Consider the following 20,897-nt stretch of genomic DNA (forward strand, 5'->3'; position numbering starts at 1 on the left):
TTATATAAATCATTTAAGATTGCTCTTATGAGCAGTCGTTGAAGATATGCCTTGAAGCAAGTCTAAAATAAAACGTAAGCCAGCCACTTCTGTTGAGCGCGCAGTATTCTGAGATGATGCCTAACGACCACTGAATATGACGTCAGCATCAAACATACGTTGAGACCAAGGGGGTAACATAGCGCTCGGAAAGCGTTCCACCCCTAGGGGCTGCCATTGCTAACCAAGCCATCACCTGCTGTTAGCATCCCATTGACTCCCATTCATTTTTGAGTCACTTTGACAGTGAATAACTTTACATCTGAGACGTTTAAAGACTCCATTTGTCCATTGTTTATTTCTAAAGAAACACGACAATGTATAAAAGGCTCCATTACCTTGTATCTTACACTATCGCCCCGCAGAAGCTGTTTTTGTAAAAATAGGCTAACGATTGCGTCATAACCAACGCGACCCTGTCGCACAGTTGAGAAATTACCGTATAGACCTGAGGAGACGCTCGCAGGCAATCTTTTACTGTCTATGAGACAGTCGGGGGGACGTGGAGACATAATGTCTGATAAAGTCAAGGGGGAAGAATGGGGAGAAGCCCATAGTGAGCCACAAGCAACGGGAGAAAATATTTAAACAACGTGATTCAGCTTTCACTTTCCACATCTACTAGAAGACCTACAGCTGTCAGACAGGAGGCTCACGTCACATCTACGTCGTCAAGCTCAGTCTGAGCCTGCGCAGTTCGCTCAGCCATCAGGAAGTGAGTGCCCCTAGGTTGACTTCATTATTTCGCCGTTGACGTCAATGGGATCGCTCGGTCCATTTCTTTTACTGTCTATGGTTGAGACGGAGACGAAAGATCTTTGATTATGTGCCCAGATATGCTAAAGCCAATATTTAAACGAATATTTATTTATGAACTAACGCAAACGCAGATAGAATTTCAATCAGAATAGGACACCTGATAGTCTGAAAAAATAATACCTAATTTGAAAAAAAAAAAAAAAAAAACTCTGAGACCACATTTAACACTAATGGCCTTAAATTTGACAATTTGGATTTATCACTTTTTAATACTTTTTATAAACTATACTATTTAAATAACAGTATTTGGATTGTAGGCTACATTAAAATGCATTTAAAGCATGGTAATTGTTGTGGCTACTGTTTATTTACAAAAAATATCACATTAAAACTACCAATTAATGCGGTTACTGTTCATTTACAACAAATATCACATTAAAACTACCAATAGCTACTGTGGTAAAAGCATGGCAAGTATTGTTTTTTATTGTGCTTCTACTACAAATGCCACGTTGAAACTACACTAGTAATTATTATTAAATATTAACAACTGTTTAAAGGTAAGATGGCGGACTGAGTAGTCAAGTTGTGACAAGCTCTCACATAAGTCCCAAGTTTGATTAGTTTTGACTGGTTTATTTCACCTTCACCTGCGAATTTTGTATGTGAAACATACCCCAAGTGATTAAAGATGCTAGACATGGAGGATCTTGGCTACGCTATGGAAATAACCATAGGTTCAAGCAAAAGGGAGCGAGGAGTTGAATCTGACCCACCCACACAGTGTAAACCCCAAAAAGGGAAAAAATCCCGAAAACCGACTGGGAGTGAGGAAAATGAGGTGTCCAATTTGGTTCTACTGGAAGCAATTAGAGCCCTGGGAACTAAGGTAGATGTTCAACATGAAGAATTAAGCATGCAAATGAAGCAACATAGTGCGATGATCGCAAGCGTTGCCAAATCAGTGCAAATTAATGCGGAGGAGTTAAAAGAATGCAAAGACAAAATCAGGATGACGGAGAAGCAAATTGAAACCTTGACTGAAGTCAACAAAGATCTGAAAGTTCGGGTGTTAGATGAAGAAAGGTACAAGAGGAGATGGTGTCTTCGTATAAACGGTCTCAAGGAGAACTCCAGTGAACGCATAAGAGAGGAGGTGATTCAACTCCTTGGCAAGATAACACCCGAGTTTGCTTCTATCATTACCGAGGCGGTGGATGTCGTGCAACGGGTCGGAAGGAAGGAGACCAGCCAACTGAGGGAGGTGATCATTCTCTTCACTCGCAGAATGGTGCGAGATGAAATATGAAAAAAAAACAAGGCATCGTCGGTGTGTAAAGAAGCTGGCATCCGTTTCGCGGAAGATTTGACGAAGGAAGATAAACTTATGAGATGTGAACTATGGCCAAGAATTGAGCAAGCAAGAAAGGAAGGAAGGCAAAGCAGCTGGTTTTAGAGGCCCATTTGGATACATCGAGGGCAAACGTATCTCTTAAGTGGGTAGACTGTTTCTCGTTGAAATGGAATGAGGTGAAGTGATAGCGAAAAGGGACTGTTTTCTTCCCACAACTTGCACAAAAGATGGTGCTTACATCTTTAAAAAAAATGTATTTTTATTTTATTTTTTTAATTTAATTTAAAATTTCAGTTTAAGTGTTCATGTTCACGTTAAAATCTGACATTTCATTTTCTTCTTTAAATTGTAGGGGTTTAAAGGACTCTGTTAAGCGAAAGGCAATTTTCTTATTTTGCAAAAGTCAAAAATCACATTTTTTTTTTTTACAAGAAACACATTCGGAGTCAACAGATACCGTCTTTTGGAGAAAACAGTGGGGAGATGATATGATATTTAGTCACGGTTCAAATCGGTCGGCAGGTGTCATTATATGCATGAATAAATGCCCAGGCAAAATTATTACTCACAAAGGTGATGTGGATGGCCATTGGTTTGCAGTGGTCCTACACTTAGACGATATATTTTTAATTTTAGTTAATGTATATGGATACAATGTTCGCACCCAGAACAAGGAGCTGTTGGAGACAGTGTCAAATGTCTTATATGAGCTCAAAACTAATTACCCTACAGAATTCATACTGATTGGAGGTGATTTTAACATGACACCAGATGAATATATGGATAGACAACCTTCTAAATTTAACATTTCTCACATTAACAATATGATTTATAATTTTTCTCATCAAATTTGTTAATTGATATTTGGAGGAACTTAAACCCCAAATCCAGACACTTCCCGTGGTTAAAACCAAATGCCACTTCAATGTCTAGAATTGATTATTGTCTCGGCTCTTATTCTCTTTTGGAACATGTAACTAAATGCAGTATTTCTGGTGCCCCTCTAACTGATCATTGTGTGATCAACTTAGCCCTAGAACAAAAAGATAAATCTGGTATTACCAAAGGTTATTGGAAATTTAATGCAGACTTACTTAATCATAATGACTTCTGTACATATATTAGGAAAATAATTGCTGATTTTAAAGTAAAAATAATGCCAAGTGATACTAAATGGGAATATTTAAAACATAAATTAAGAGAATATTCTATAACTTTTAGCAAAAACTTGATCAAAAAGAAACACGAAAAAGAAGTCTACTTAATTCAAGAAATTAATAAATGTTGTTGTCAATCTAATATGTCATATGAAGAGAGAGATAAACTTATTAAGCTACACTCCACTTTAGATGAATTTTATATTAAAAAGGCAAAAGGGGCATATGTGAGATCCAGGGCGAAGTGGCTGGAAGAAGGGGAAAAAAATAATTCATACTTCATTAATTTGGAAAAAAGACGACAAGAAAGAAACTCAATCAACAGCTTAATAGTGAACCAAGTAGAACATTCCAATCATACCGTAATAGCTAAAGAGGTGTTTAAATTCTACTCTACATTATATTCCTCATCTTTTTCCTCTGTTAATTCTAATTCCTTTTTTCAGATGATAAAAAATAAAATCCCGTCAATTGATAATGTATTTCAAGAACTATGTGAATCTGACTTGTCCATTAAAGAACTAGATACAGCAATTAAACAGAGTAAACCTGGTAAATCACCAGGACCCAATGGTTTAACTATAGATTTTTTTTTAATTATTCTGGGATGACCTAAAATATCTTTTATTTGAAGCCTTACATGATTGTATAAATAATAATGACTTACTGCCAACTATGAAACAAGGGCTTATAGTTTTAATACCAAAGCCAGGAAAAGATAAGAGATTATTAGATCATTTACGCCCCATAACATTACTAAATACGGATTATAAACTATTTACTAAAGCACTGGCTTACAGATTAAAAACTGGAATATCACAAATTATTATTGTGACACAGTCAGGTTTCTTAAAGGATAGGTCAATTCATAACAATATTAGATTAGTTTTTGATTTGATTGAATATGGTCATTTAATTGATGAGGATGGTTTTATATTATTTTTGTTTTTTTACAAGGCTTTTGATAGGGTTGAACATTCTTTTATTTTCCAAACTCTTAAACATTTTGGTTTTGGTCCTAAGTTTATAAACATTATTAGAATGCTTTACACAGACATTAACAGCTCTGTAGCTCTTACCCATGGTACATGTCCAAGGTTTGAGATCAAAAGAGGCATCAGACAAGGATGTGGATGTTCTCCTTTATTATTTATTATGGTGACAGAAATGTTGTCTATTTTGCTCAAAATTGGTGTCATATCAGGCATTGAGTTAGAAGGAAATAATTTTATTGTTAGTCAATTTGCCGATGACACCACTCTCTTTTTAAAGAATGAACAGCAAATACCCTTAGCACTTAAGTTAATCAAAAGTTTTTCTAATGCGTCAAATGTGAGTTAATGGCCATTCACAATTATCCTAATTTAACATTGTTCAATATCCCAGTAAAAAACGAAGTTAAATACTTAGGTGTCTGGTTATCTAAGATGGGAGAGAAGTTAGAAAATTTGAATATTGATAAAACATTAGAGAAATGTAGATTAATAATGAATACTTGGCTGCAGAGAGATTTAACAATTTTTGGAAGATTTTTACTGACAAAAGTAGAGAATCTTTCTAGATTTATCTACCCGTGCTTCTCTCTAGCAGTATCTGCAAAAAAGATAAAGGCAATAAACAAATTAAATTTTGATTTTATATGGAAAATGCAAAGTCATTATATACGGAAAAATGACATGATTAAAGATTATGAAGAAGGTGGGCTTAAAACCATTGACTTTGATATTATAAATGGGGTCATCAAACTTAGATGGTTACAATCTTTCATTAATGATAAGTCCTCCTTCTGGTTTAAGATCCCTTCTGCTGTATTCAAAAAATGTGGTGGTATATGTTTTTTGTTGCAATGTGACTTTGAACTTTCCAAACTCCCTATAAAGCTCTCTGCATTTCATCAGCAAGTATTATTATATTGGAAATTGATCTTCAAGCACAATTTTAGTCCTCATAACATGTCAATCTGGAATAACAGGTGTATAACTGTGAATAGGAAATCTTTGTTTGTAAATGAATGGTGGCAGAAAGGCATATGGTCACTAACATATTATGGATAATGTGGGGAATATATTGAGTTATGATGCTTTTTGTGGTAAATACAGTCAAAGTTGCTCCTCAATGTATGGAAAATTAATCAAGACCATCCCAATACAAATGATTAAATTGATAAAAGAACAATTTAAATATTCAACGATAATTCCTAAAATACAATATCTCACAATAGATAATATAAGCTTGGGTGACAGAAAATGTTCTAATATTTTTTTTGAGGAATTGTTTAATACAAAAATAAATAAATGTAAATACAATTGTACTGGCTGATTAAATTGAGAATCACACTCCAACATGTCATAATGGAAAAATTATAACCCAATAAATTCCATCATGACGATAACATTCACATGCCTAACACGTCTGTTTATGACGTCATAGGTTTCTCATTGAAATCAGTGGATTACCCAGTACGTCGAAAAATGGCGATTTAGGGGTACCCTGAACGTCAACAGCTGAGGCCAGGGTCCCTTGACCATTCGTCAACATTTGACGAGTAGGCCTAGGTGTGAGACTGTGTTGCATGCAAGGGAAAAAATCTTCTTGCATGTGTGGCAGTGGAGACATTCAACATAGGGTGCACTAAAGGCACAACTACCTAGGTTATAGAGTAATGCAAATTTAAAGAAACTACGCCACTCTGACAGCACAGAGATTAATATACTTTATATTAAGGCACGCATGTTGGTTGCACTAGTAAGGAACAGAGACATGAAAAGAATCATTTTATTAATACAAAAAGCAGCTCACATAAAAGCATATCAAACAGGGCATGCTCCACCATCAACTCACAATGCTATCTTGTTAGGGGAGAAATACATTCCTAGGAAAAGACATCAAATCACCACAAATTAACAAGTGTAAATATGCTCTTATAACTCACACACAAAATCCGTGCATCTCACTTCTCACCACAGTGTTCAAACCACCACCAACACACGGAGAAGGGATTCCTGGCTGAAGCCCTCAGTACCTAGCAAAACAAGTATTATAATTTCTCTCTCTCTCTCTCTCTCTCTCTCTCTCTCTCTCTCTCTCTCTCTCTCTCTCTCTCTCTCTCTCTCACACTATAAATTACAGAAAAACTACAAATCCCCCTAACAAATAATCTCAAAATAAAGAAACAAACAAAGCAACTTAATAGCGCATCATTCGACTCGCACATGACAAGCCATCATTACAGGTCAAAATAAATAAACAAAACAACAAAACCGTAAAGACACTTGTTTTAGGACAACGGCGATTCCTCGCTTTTCGATATTGACAAAATGGCAGAGGGTGAAAAGGTCTCAGAACACTATTTATGTGGTTAAACACCCACATAAATGCCCAATGATCTCAACTTTATAGGGAAAAGACTTACCAAATGACGGAATCGGGTCAATCACTCTGAACTTTAGCATTTAATGGTCGCTTGATTTCTTTATGATCCTGTAGCACCGCATAAACTGATATACAAATGCCTAAAATAAGCTAAAATCATACACTTTCCCAATTAATGTCTGAACACAAAATACCTGTAACTTCATATAATGAAAACTTACCCACAGATGAAGTCAGTCACACACCCGTACAGCCGCAGTCCAACCACCTGCACACTGAGAACAAAAGGGAACCCCCGAGACATTCGGAAGTGACGCATCTCGACAAGAATAAAAAGGAAAATCTGTAGAAGGCAGGTGTCTCTTTTTAATTTAAATTAATAAACAAAGGGTGGGCGTAGAGCACCTGATCTGGTCACACATGCCTTATCCAACCTTGACATTCCTCTTCACCTATTTCTTGGGCAGCAGCAGTCATTACATTCAGCAAGGGCATTTGCTCATACGGATGGTGATCATAAACCTTCCACCTCCAAGCACTGAAGAACTCCTCTATGGGATTCAAAAATGGGGAATATGCTGGGAGGAACAGCATCATCATACAAGGGTGTACCCTAACCCATTCATTGACAAGGCGAGTGGTGGAACGCCACATTGTCCTAGACAATGATGAAGAGTGGTGTCATGCGGCTTAGAGGGGAAAAAAAGTGTTTTTGTTTTGTTTCAGCAGCGCAGCGTCATCTCTTTATTTTTGTAACTATAGCGACGTAATACCTGCATGATCAGGAAGTAGATAGCCGTGCGGTGGTCAGTTGCAGCAGTGCGCCAGCTCTTCCAGTCATCTGTTTCTCAGGCGATCGCTTTTTCCTTTTCCCTTTTGCTAAAGCAACGTCTGTGAGTATTTCTTATCGTGTAATATTAGGATAGTGCCTACTTTCATTTTTTGTAAGATAATTGAGACTGCTAAGTTTGCTTTATGTTTATTACTGCTGATTGTCTACTAGCTCCATTGCGTTTATCATATACTGTAGATCACCGCTGTGTAGATAATCTGTGCTGTTCTCTCTATTACTTTGTATTTAGATTTAATATTAATATACATCTCATTTGTATTGTATTACAGTTTCACAATATACCCAGTAAACTTTATGGAAATTAATCATCTGTGTACTGGAGTTTCTTGGGAGTGTTTAAAGGGATCCCATGGTGTTGAGACTTGTATGGCTTAATATAACATAAATGATGTCTCTTACTGAATTATGTGGTAGAAAACCCATGAAAGATGTACGTTATTTAAAAAATCGATTTTATATTTGGACCATGGGCGGCGCCATTTTGTTTGCGTTCTAGGTTGATGACGTAGAGTGGTTGAACTCCTCAACAGTGTTGCCAAGTCCGCGGTTTTCCCGCGGAATTGGGCTACTTTTAACCACTTGCCGCGGGTTGATTTTTTATTCCGCGGGTTAACATATTGCATCAGTTATATTTAGCTGAAATGGCTGTGTTGAAATAAATATTTTACTTTAGCCAATTCATATTCCACCAATGATAACAAGGATTCTGATGACATAAGCAATATCGTATCAGCATAACTGTGCTGATAAGCGCACACTTTGTGAGGTACAGTGGCACTGCTGGCGCTTGTTCGCTAATTTGTGTGTCTCTGTGTGTGTGTGTCTGTGTGCTGCGGCGCGCTGCGCGCGCACCGGCTGTTTTCGTTTCCATGGTAACCGAATGCGGGCTCTCCAGGGTTGTTGCTGGTAAATAATAATTTAAAAAATAAATGTCATACACAGAATATTTTTTCTGTAAATTAACATTTAATGAGGAATATCTTGCAATGTTTATTTTACATTATTTTTAATTTGAAATTAATTTCACAAGTTTGTGGTTCACTTCCACTGGAGTTGTAATTCTGCATTTTCCCGCCCATTTTCATTATGTTTTTAATCGGATGCGGCAGTCTGAGAGACACCATGCCTCCTAAATCTGGGAAATGGTCAAAATATGGAAAAAAATACAGTAAAGAGTGGGAACGTGAAGATGGCATTAAGGAGTGGATACAGCGTGTGACTGGGGATGATACCAAAGCTTTCTGTAAGTACTGTAAAGCAGAGATTCGAGCGCATCACAGTGATCTTCTGCATCACAGCAAGACAGAAAAACACGTTCGAAATGCGGCCCCGTTCTCAAGCGTTCGAATGCGTACATTGTTTGACAGTGGCATAACTGCAGTAAAAATCGACCAGACTGTTAAAGTGACGGAGCTTAAACTGGCAGCACACATTGCTTGCCATTCAAGCATTTTGACAGTGGATCATTTAGGAGAACTTGTCGGTGAAATTGCTCAAAGGGATATCCGACTACACCGCACAAAATGTTCAGCCCTCATTAAGCAAGTAATAGGGCCAGAGATCCAATGGGAACTACTGAAGGATATTGGAGAGGAACTGTATTCTTTAATTATTGACGAGAGCACGGATATGGGCATGCATAAACAGTTAGCTGTTGTAGTCCGCTATTGTAGTACTAATCTACAGCGCATAGTTTCATCTTTTGCTGGGATTGTTCATTTGGATGGCGGAGATGCGGCGTCATTAACAGAAGCGTTGCTCAACTTTCTGCAAGAGAACAAGCTTTGTCCAAAACGATGCATCGGGCTCGCAACTGATGGATGCAACGCAATGTGTGGACAACACAATTCAGTTGTCACAAAATTTCGTCAGCACAACCCCAACTTTGTGTTTGTGAAATGTGCGTGTCACTCAATTCAACTGTGCTCATCATACGCAATGCGTGTTTTACCAAGAAATGTTGAATACCAGATTTCACAAACATACGCCTGGTTTTCACATAGCACCATCCGTCAGCAAAACTACCAGCAACTGTATGCAGCAATCAATGTCGGAGAAGCACCGCTAAAAATCCTCCAGCTTTCAGACACTAGATGGCTGTCTGTTAGTGCATGTCTCAATAGGGTGCTGGCTCAATATGATGAATTAAAACTACACTTCCAGCTTGCCAAAGATAAGGACAGGAACTACAACGCGGAGATCCTGTATCAAATGTACTCCGATCCAGTCAACAAGCTGTATTTAGTGTTTCTGCAGCCTATCGTGCAAGAAGCGAACCGAGTGAATAAAATGTTTCAGCTGGAAAATGCAAACCCATGCAAGCTCTTCAATGAACTGATCACGTTCTACCTGAACCTACTCAGAAGAGTTGCAAAAATCAACCTGGCAGACATGACTCAGTGGTCCGAGATTATTGACTTTGACGTGGCCACAGAAAGCGCCCATCTGCCTCTCTCTGCAGTTGACTATGGCCTACAGTTCCAAATCGAGCTGGATAATGTAAAGCTTCCCATATCCGATGCAGAGAACATTAAACATCGATGCAAAGAATACCTGCTTGAATTTGTCAAGCAAATCAAAAAACGTTTGACAACCAATATGCAGCAGCTTCAGTCTCTTGTGTCACTGAGCCCATCCGTAGTGCTAAACAGCCAGAAAAAACCTCAGTTGGCCTCTATGTCATTTCTTTGTCTGTACACTGGAGATCTTGCAAAGCTTGATCAGCAATGGAGAGTCCTGGACACATTGGCATGGGAATACACAGAGGACTGCCAATTGGAGAAGTTCTGGATTGACGTGAAAAATCACAGGGATGCTGCTGGGGACCAAGATTTTTATGAACTTGGGTCATTTGCTCTTTCGCTGCTGGCATTGCCATTCAGCAATGCAGCGGTTGAACGCACATTTTCTGAGATGAATTTGATCAAGACAAAACTGCGCAGCAGAATGAAGGACACCCTTCTGGAGAACATCCTTCGCATTCGAGCCTTCATGCAAAGACATGGAATCTGCTGCCATCAGTTCGAACCAACAAAAGAGATGCTGGCCTTGTTCAATACAAACATGTATGACAAGGAGCAGGAAGGAGAAGAGTAGCATCAGAAAAGACTATACATGTGTAAATAGTTAATTTAAATAGTTCAAAAAAAAAAAGGATTACCACGATCCACTGAAGGATTTGGTTCATCAGCTGTCAATCTTAAGGTAAGATTGTGTGCGCGCCCGCCGATCTGTTTGTGACTTGTGTAGGTGAGTTTGTGTGCACATGTATGTTTGAGTGTGTTTTAAGTATAATTACAAAGGAATTCATTGGTTTTGTTTAACTCTGAAACAATTTTCGAGTTGCGTTGTGGTAAAAATAGCTACGGGTAATGCCAGCTGATTGAGGAGTTCAACCACTCTACGTCATCAACCTAGAACGCAAACAAAATGGCGCCGCCCATGGTCCAAATATAAAATCGATTTTTAAAATAACGTAGATCTTTCATGGGTTTTCTACTACATAATTCAGTAAGAGACATCATTTATGTTACATTAAGCCATACAAGTCTCAACACCAGGGGATCCCTTTAAACTGAATGGAACATAGTCCATGACAGTGAAAAGACAGCGACACAGCTAAAGAGGGATACAAGTATTGTCATTTTACGGAACAACTCGACACCAAGAGATAAGTGGCTATCGCTATAATGCCCTGTCAGCTATAAAAATAGCTTTCTTGTCCTGTTATTGACAACGCAGTGAGTCACAATGTCACAACGCAGCAACAGTAGAAAAGGGAATGAAGACATCCAGTCAGAGACTGTGCGTTCACGAAGCAGTCGTTCATCTGGTACATCGTCCAGCTCAAAGATTAGTATGGCTGTCGCCCTGGCAAAGGCAAAGGCCGAAGCAGCGCAAGCTAGAGCAGCACACACGCAGAAGGAAATTGAACTTAAAGTAGAGCAGGCTCGTGTTCAAGCTAATCTTGATGCATTAAATTATGAGAAAGAAACCCTTACGAAAGGAAAATATATTTACCAATATATTATTTTGAAATATATTATAATATATTGTAAATACATGGAATAATATATTAATGGTATTATACAATATATTATATATTCCTGTAATATATTGCAAAATATACAAATGATTGCCGCTTTCATATATTGTAATATATTGGAGAATATAAATATCAAATCCCATATATGTGAATATATTGCCTAATGTATTACATGATATTTTCCAATATACTGCAATATATTTTTGTTTCGTTAGGGAAAGGATACCGCCATTGCAGAAGCGATTGCCCTCGTGACCGGTCTACAAGATATGGGCTTCGAAGTATGCAGTGAGGCTAGCAGCCAGGTTCCTCAATCGGTCAAAGACCAGCGAGTTCCCGCTTATGTGTCGGTACAAGCCAGCCTATGCAGCAGAGGTTTATCAGTCAGAAGAGGTAGTGACTATGCTTCGCCAACACTGCATCCTCCACATGCTCAACCTAATGATGCTATCTTCTCAACGTCTCACCCATGCAACACGAGTCAAAAGCCCTGTTTCCACCAAAATTACCCGGAACAATTTGTACCAGGAACTTTTTTACAGGAACTTTTCTCCCCCCCCAAACCTGCAACAGTTTGCGTTTCGACCACAATATGATGTTTCTAAAAAACTAAGTTCGGGAGAAGCACGTTCAAATGATCTACCTAATCATGATGTCATTCCAACCAGCTGTCAACAATCAGTAATCAACATGTCTACCAATCAGCTCAAGTGGAGGATCACATAAATACCCAGTCAACTCACCAACGTTCCTTGACATAGTTTGCAGCATCCCTCCACCACCCCTTCTACCTCACACGCACCTGGTTAACTTTCCTAACCAGAAATACGGGGGGAGTACTCTGGGTTCGGGCCAAATACCGAGCTCGGAGCCCTCTCCTCGGACAGCACGCCAAATACGCATACCATTTATTCTATCCGAATTATTTGTAAGTGTGAACTCGTGAACTAAAGTTCCGAGAAGATTAGGCAAATTAGTCCGGTGACGCGACTGCTCCTCCAAGTCAGTGACAGTGACAGAAATAATTTTTGTGCGTACCGATTGAAAGATTTAGTGGACTGTTTACATGAGACGTTATCTAAACCGATCTGGTGTTTACATGTGATGACTTTCAATCGCAATCATTTTGTCACATGCAGTTTGTCTGCCGCATCAAAAATGTCAACCCTGTTTTTAACCGGTGTCATGAAAAATCCTGTCCCCCTGTGAAATCGTGTCCGCAAGGACCCCCAGAGCGATTCTATTGGCTGAAAGAAATTTTAATAGGTAATCTGTTCAGAGCCGGATTACAATTCTTACACAATCGCGTTTTGATTTTTACTGTTTAAATTGTGTTAAAATAGTCTTTAATGTCTTACAAAGCATATGTTTTATATATTAGTAGTATATGACTGAAGCTATAAGTGCTTATATAAGTTTATAATTCAGAACATGTTTTTGCTCCCATTATAGCAATCAATTAAATATTTCAAATGAATGTTTTGCGTGTGTACTTAAATTCATAGTTTATTAGTTTATTATTTAGTTATTTTTAAACAATTGATTGTCCAGATATAAAAGTTGTATAACAACTTTTGATCAGGCATTTTAAACCGCTACCAGCGGACACGATTTCACAGGGGGACAGGATTTGTCATGACACCGGCAGCTGGAATGTGTTAACTGTAGCCATAGCAACTCTTAACGGCCACCAGGACTAATACAGTATTATTTATAGCAATTTATTTGTTGTAAAGTGTAATAATCATCTCAGAAAAAAAAAAATCTTCTGTCAGGCGCAGTTAAAGTAAAAACTGCCTGGGGCAATATACGCTGTATCATTACTCCAACATTATCTTCATAACTTACGAAATAAAAAGTTTACCCCTCAGAAAAATTAACTATCCTCTCTTGTCAACATGAGCGCGGCGCGCGCTGTCACGTCATGTAAGGACACACACTTAAAAGTAATCGGTCAGGTCATTTACATGGTGAAAAAAATTAATAACGAGTATGGAAGAGATTCAAGCTGTGCTGCTTTTGCTGGTTATCTATAGGTTTACTAAGGTAAATTAACAACGACAGAAAAGAGCACTAATATGCAGATTCAGCAGCATGCAGCATATTCAGAAAGCTTGTAACTCTAGATTTAAAATGACAATGTATATTATTATCAGCTATTACAGACATTGCACGTGAGAGGGCTGAGACGAACGCGCGCCATCAGACAGAGAGCAAGACTGATATTTACTGAACGTAGACCGAACCTCGCAAAAGACTTTTAAAAATGCTGTTGAAATAAAATGCTGCGTGAGCTAAACCAATCAGCATGTTCAGCGCCCAAGTCCCGCCCTCGAAAGTTCCTGAACTTTGAAAAAGTACTACGAGCAGGGCCATTTGGAGGGGGAAATATTTCCCCGGAACTTCATTTAGACCCTGGTTCCTGCGGTCTAAATACACCGAGTACAACCCAAAGTTCCTGGTTCCTGGGTAAAGTTCCTGTGGTGGAAACGGGGCTAAAATCAAGCTTCAGCAGACATCATGCCACATCAAGCTCCTCAGGCCAGTGGAGCGCCGATACAACAAAGCTACAATCAAGCGCTTAACTCTTTCCCTATTCTTCAGCGTAGTGGGAATCAATCGCATCAGAACATCAAGGCGGATCCCTCACCTCCTGCACGCACGCCTTCTCACAAGACACCTTATGGAGCTAGCTTTGATCATTCTACATCCACTGGAGAGCTTATCAAATATCTAGCTCGTAGCAGCTTGGTGACTTTAGGTCTAACCGCATATGATGACCAGCCGAACTATTGGGCCTGGAAAACATCATTCCTGAATGCTATTGCCGATCTAGATCTGTCTGCTGCAGGAGAACTCAACCTCCTCACCAAGTATCTAGGAAAAGAGTCGAGAGAACAAGTAAGAAGAATTAAAACAGTCAACATTAAGGATCCAGCTGTTAGATTGGGCATGGCATGGGAACGCCTCGACGAAATATATGGCTCACCAGAGGCCGTTGAACAGTCTCTGTTCAATAAGCTAGAAAACTTCCCGAAGGTTACAACGAAGGACCCACAAAAACTCAGGGATCTAGCTGACCTTGTCGTCAGAGCTACAAGCGGCCAAAGAAGATGGCTACCTTGCAGTCTTGTCATACTTGGATACCTCCAGAGGTATTAAGCCTATTATTGAGAAACTTCCATACAACAAGAAAAGTGGCTTTACATTGGCACAAGATACAAACAGAAACATCTCATTAGCTTTCCACCTTTCTCTGTGTTGGTAGACTTCATCGCCATGGAGGCAAGGGCTCGCACTGACCCAAGTTTTAACTTCTTCACGCAAACTCCAGCAGAGAGAAAAATTAAGTGGGAGAAACCTTCTAAGACATCTGTATATGTTCACAAGATGCAGGTCTCAGGGACTGCTAAGGCAGAGTGTAGAGAAAGTACAGGACGTATTGATCCAAACTACATAGAAAACCACACCCTCTGAGGAAATGCAGAGGCTTCCGTGAGAAGAGCATAAATGATCGTAAACAGCTTTTGAAAGAGCATTACATTTGCTTTCGCTGTTGCTCCTCCACAGACCATCTAGCAAAGAATTGCACCACTGAGATAAAATGTACAGAGTGTGGGAGTGTGACCCATGTTATAGCACTTCACCCCTACACACCTACCTGGAAATCTAAGTCGTCCACTTCCACTTCAGAGGATGGCGGGGAGGAGGACAAAGCAGACATCCAGGAGGTCAAGTCGACATGCACTCAAGTCTGTGGTGAAGGATTGAGTGGTGGTGTGGTGAACATGTGCTAAGATTTGCCTTGTCAGTGTGTTCTCGAACGGCTGCAAGGAGGAGTCCAAGAGAATGTACGCCATACTAGACAAACAGAGTAATCGCTCCCTGGCGTGGTCAGAGTTCTTTGAGGTTTTTAAGATCTCTGGAAGCTCCTTTTCTTATACCCTCAAAACCTGTGCAGGGTGTTCAGAGATGGCGGGGAGGAGAGCCAGCGGTTACACTGTGGAGTCGGTAGACAAGAAAATAAGCATTCATCTGCCTACACTCCTGGAGTGCAACCAAATCCCTAACGTTCGCTCCGAGATTCCTACGCCGGAAGCAGCCTACCATCATGCCCACCTGAAGCGCATCGCTGACAAGATTCCACCTTTAGATCCGGACGCCAAAATTCTCCTTTTACTGGGCAGAGACATCTTACAAGCCCACAAGGTCCGCGAACAGATAAATGGCCCAGGAGATGCACCGTTTGCGCAAAGGCTTGATCTAGGATGGGTTGTCGTCGGTGATGTGGGTCTTGGAGGCGCTCACAGAACACTTGAGGTGAGAAGCTACAAAACAGCCATCTTAGAGAACGGTCGTACGAGTTATCTTCGACCATGCAACAACCAGATCAAAGTGAAAGAGGTATTTGATTCAGCGTCTAAACCTCAGCGTCATACAGCACCAGCCTCCATCTGCGGTTCAATGGTGCTCAGTGGAGACTGCTTAGGGCAGAATGTCTTCGCTCGTTCTCCTGATGACCATAAACTTGCTCCATCCATGGAGGATCTAGAGTTTCTGAAGATAATGGAAGCTGAGTGCTATTGGGGCAGCTCCAAAAGTTGGGTTGCACCTTTACCCTTCCGGTTGCCGAGTCAGCGACTGCCTAACAACAGGAAACAGGCTTACGACCGTCTCGTCTCGCTCCGGCACTCATTGGAAAAACGACCACAGATGAAAGCTGATTCCCTAGAGTTTATGGAGAAGATGTTCAAGAAGGCACATGCTGAAGTTGTCACGCCACTTCAGCCTGGACGAGAGTGTTGGTATCTGCCCCTGTTTGGTGTGTATCACCCAAGGAAACCAGATAGGATTCGTGTGGTCTTCGAAAGCAGCGCATCATATGAAGGAGTGTCACTCAATGATATCCTGTTCACTGGTCCCGACCTTAATAATAACCTGCTAGGTGTTCTTATGAGGTTTAGGAAGGAACAGGTGGCGATCACTGCCGACATTGAGCACATGTTCCACTGTTTTCTTGTCAAGGAGGACCACCGTGATTTTCTCCGCTTTCTGTGGTACAGGAACAACGACCCTACCTCTGACATCGTTGATTACAGAAAGCGGGTTCACCTCTTTGGGAATAGTCCCCCGCCTGCCGTTGCAGTGTATGGTCTGCGACGGGCAGCTAAGGAAGCAGAAGCTGACTGTGGTAGCGATGCACGGAGATTGATTGACCATGAGTTTTATGTTGATGAAGCTTTGAAGTCCTTTAGCACAGAGGAAGAGGCCATCAGTGTCCTTGGGTGAGCACAAAAGATACTTGCAGCTTCTGACCTCAGGCTGCACAAAATTGCTTCAAATTGACTGGCAGTTTACATGTTTACATGTGAAGATCGCACCAAGAACGTCAACCGCCTAGATCTCTTTGTTGATGATCTGCCAATTCAACGTAGCCTTGGATTGTTCTGGAACATGCGCACAGACATCTTCCCATTTCAAATCGAAGATGACCAGAAGCCATTCACTCGCAGAGGAGTACTCTCGACTGTGAACAGCCTCTACGATCCTCTAGGATTCCTTGCACCCATCACAGTTAATGAAAGAGTTATACTCAGAGAACTAACTAAGCAAGCAGAGGATTGGGACACACCTCTTCCCAAAGACATGGAGATTGAATGGACTAGATGGAAACGGTCACTCAGGGACCTGGAGGGACTCCAGATACCTCGCCCGTATACGTCCTTCTCCACCGCAGGTACTCAAAGAAGAGAACTCTGTGTCTTTGCAGATGCGTCGGTCAAGGCAATAGCAGCAGTAGCCTACATCAAGGTGATAAGCCATCAAGAACAGACTGAGGTTGGTTTCGTCTTCGGGAAGGCGAAGTTGGCGCCTCAGCCTGATTTAACTATTCCAAGACTTGAGCTTTGTGCAGCTGTACTCGCCACTGAGATCGCTGAGATGGTAGTTTCAGAGATGGACACTACATTACACAACATCACCTACTACACGGATAGCAAGGTCGTGTTGGCATACATCCAGAACCAGTCAAGGAGATTCTATGTCTATGTACACAACAGGATCCAAAGAATCCATCAATCACCTTGTCCCGGCCCGTGAAAATACGTTCCAACACACCTCAACCCAGCTGACATTGGGTCAAGAACTGTGACTTCAGACTTGCTCAGCAGCACAACTTGGCTCAAAGGGACAGCCTTCCTTCATGATGTATCTTTGCATTCACCCGAGCTTCAAGAGACTTATGATCTTATCGACCCTGACGCCGACTCTGAAGTTCGCCCCCAGGTGGTGGCAAGTTTCACTCATGTTACCAGAGATGTGATACATCCACAACGCTTTGAGCGCTTCTCCGAGTTCAGCACTCTCCTCACAGCCATAGCTCATCTTATCCATGTGGCTCGTTCTTTTGCCCACACTCAGGTTGAATGTCAAGGGTGGCATGTCTGTCGACCTACAGAGGAAGAGTTGTCGAGAGCCAAAGTGTGTATTGTGAAGAGCGTTCAGAATGAGTGCTATTCAGAGGAACTTAAGTGTATCAACTCAGGATCCAACATTCCACCGAGCAGCAGCCTATTGAAACTGCACCCCACCATGGACCGAAATCAACTTCTTAGAGTAGGAGGTCGGATCTGAGCATGAATGAGGTTCATCCCATCATCATTCCTGGTCGGCATCATCTAGCTACCCTGCTTGTGTCTCACTATCATGAAGCAGTGAAACACCAAGGAAGACATCTGACTGAAGGGGCCATTCGAGCGGCAGGATTCTGGCTGGTGGGAGCTAAACGCTGCATCAGCAGTCTGCTTCACAGATGCATCATTAGTAGAAGACTGAGGGGAAAAATGGAACATCAGCAGATGGCAGCTCTGCCAGCAGAACGGCTTCAAATAGCACCTCCTTTCACCTATGTAGGTGTCGACGTCTTCGGACCCTGGGAAGTTGTCTCATGCCGTACAAGAGGTGGAGTCTGCAACTCTAAACGATGGGCTGTGATGTTCTCTTGTATGTGTTCAAGGGCAGTCCACATCGAAGTAATTGAAGCCATGATTACCAGCGGTTTTATCAACGCCTTGAGGAGGTTCTTTGCAATCAGGGGCCCCGCGAAGCAGATCCGCTCTGATTGCGGAACCAACTTCACTGCCGCTTCCCGTGAACTGGAGATGGACCAGTCGAATCCAGGTTTCAAAAGAGTGGAGGACACCTGGACACACAGAGCTGCACCTGGGTATTTAACCCGCCTCATGCGTCCCATATGGGCGGCGCGTGGGAACGAATGATTGGCATTGCCCGTCGTATTTTGGATTGCATGCTGCTTGAGCAGAGGTCTCACCTTTCGCATGAAGTTTTGACCACCTTAATGGCCGAAGTAACTGCGATCATGAATGCCAGACCGCTCATCCCAGTGTCATCGGATCTTTCTAAAGGCAAGTGGCGTGTTATCTATACGAATTTTGAGCTATTCGCGTGTATGTCTATGCCGTGTGATTCCGCGTGTATGTCTACGCCTAAACGAACCATCATCTCCGTTTGTATGTCTATGCCATGTGATTCCGCCAACCTAATCTCACAGAATTAATATTTATAGCCTAATTTTATATTTTGGAGCAACTAACTCCACTCCTACCCTAAACCTACCCACTCTCAACAATATAAAACATGTAACAATTAACAGGCAAAAATGTACAGTCGCATGTGTATATATTTAGTTCGTTTATTTATTTATTTAGCACCTTACAGACTACCACCGTAGTTCCAAAGTGCTGTACTTTGCAGTTAAAAGGAAACTTACAATACAACAAGACAAAATACAAAACATCCATGTACTGATGTACTAAAATGCCAGAGAATACAGAAACATTTTTAAGCAGTCCTTAAAAACATTTAGATTTATGGAAGATCTAACATCCAACAGCAGGCTATTCCATAATCTACGACCAGCGACAGAGAAAGCACGATCACCTTTCATTTTGAGGCGTGCACAAGAAACAGTTAAAAGAAACTTGTTTGCTGATCTTAGATTTTTGCCTGCACTATAGGGCTTAATAAGCTCAACTAAATATTCAGGTGCCATTCCATGCAGTGCTTTAAAAACATATACAAAAAATTTGTACTGTATCCTAAAATGTATTGGTAGCCAGCCTAGAGACGCCAATAAGGGAGTAACATGGTCCTTTTTTCCACCATTCATCAATAGCCTTGCAGCAGCGTTTTGTACAAGCTGCAAGCGTGCAATGTGTGTTTGACACGTTTCCAACATAAAGTGCACTAGAGTATCTAAACAGGAAAAAATATATGCATGGACTACTTTTTCCAGATCACTGGCTGAGAGTATGGGTTTCAGTTTGGCTATCGCTCTTAAATAAAAGAAGCAGTTATGGACCACTGTCTTTATCTGCCGATCAAAAAATATGGATAAGTCAAATATGACTCCCAAATTGGGCTACCAGCTGTGCGACCAAAAATCATAATTTCAGTTTTGTTTTCATTCAATTAAACAAGATTTTCAGTCATCCCCAGCTTTATTTCCTCTAGACACTTAAGGAGTCTGGCGCTAGAATGCCACTTGTATGTTTTTGTAGAACCGATAACAAGAAACAGTCTTGATCCGTACAGTCATTTATTATGGTTCACCCTCACGCCACACAGAGCACAGCCCCCAGACTTCCCTCATCGGGCGCTCTCTCCCCTACGTCCTATATCCGGGGGCTGGCACTTAAAGGGGAATACCACCTAACTCTACATCCCCCCTCTTGTAGTGAAAGGCAAGATAAATTGCAAAAGCAAAATAAACCAATAACCTGCCATATAAAAACACACAAAAAACAGGTTCAATAACTAGAGAACAAATGACAGCATGAAATAACACATGAAGAACTATAAAGGTGCAAGGCACCTTTCAATCAGGTCATAACATAGTCTTTGGAACATTGGTTAGGGTGGCTGACTCTTCCAGAACGAGTCACCACTAAATGTTTGTCATCTGTGTCAGTATAACAATTCAACTTAGGCCCTGATCACACCGAACGCGTTTTTCAGGTTCGAAAACGAGAGGCGCACTGCACTCCCTTTTTTGGTCGGCGTTTTTTCATTCAAAAAAGAGCAGTGTGCTTTAATGTTTCTAGGCAACCCCCGAATCATCTGTACTGTCAGTCAAATCAATGTAACGGTCAACACAACGGAAGGCCCGCCTCTTCATTCGTTCGATTGGACAACAGAAAATAAACGCGATGACGTTGGGCACTTTTCCGCTCAGAGTTTACTTTTTTTCAACTTCTTGAAAAACGCGAGGCACAGCAGGCGGTTAAAATGCGAGGCGCC

The 20,897-nt window shown here is 40.9% G+C and overlaps 1 protein-coding gene across 1 annotated transcript; it reads left to right on the forward strand.

Annotated features, from left to right (window-relative positions):
- Nucleotides 1-8,656: 8,656 nt before the first annotated feature.
- Nucleotides 8,657-10,630, forward strand: LOC137046047 (protein FAM200A-like). The gene has a single exon (XM_067423100.1). The coding sequence runs from the start codon at nt 8,657-8,659 to the stop codon at nt 10,628-10,630; it is 1,974 nt and encodes a 657-aa protein (XP_067279201.1).
- Nucleotides 10,631-20,897: the final 10,267 nt, after the last annotated feature.

This window comes from Pseudorasbora parva, chromosome 18, assembly GCF_024679245.1.
Source record: "Pseudorasbora parva isolate DD20220531a chromosome 18, ASM2467924v1, whole genome shotgun sequence".
NCBI lineage: Eukaryota > Metazoa > Chordata > Actinopteri > Cypriniformes > Gobionidae > Pseudorasbora > Pseudorasbora parva.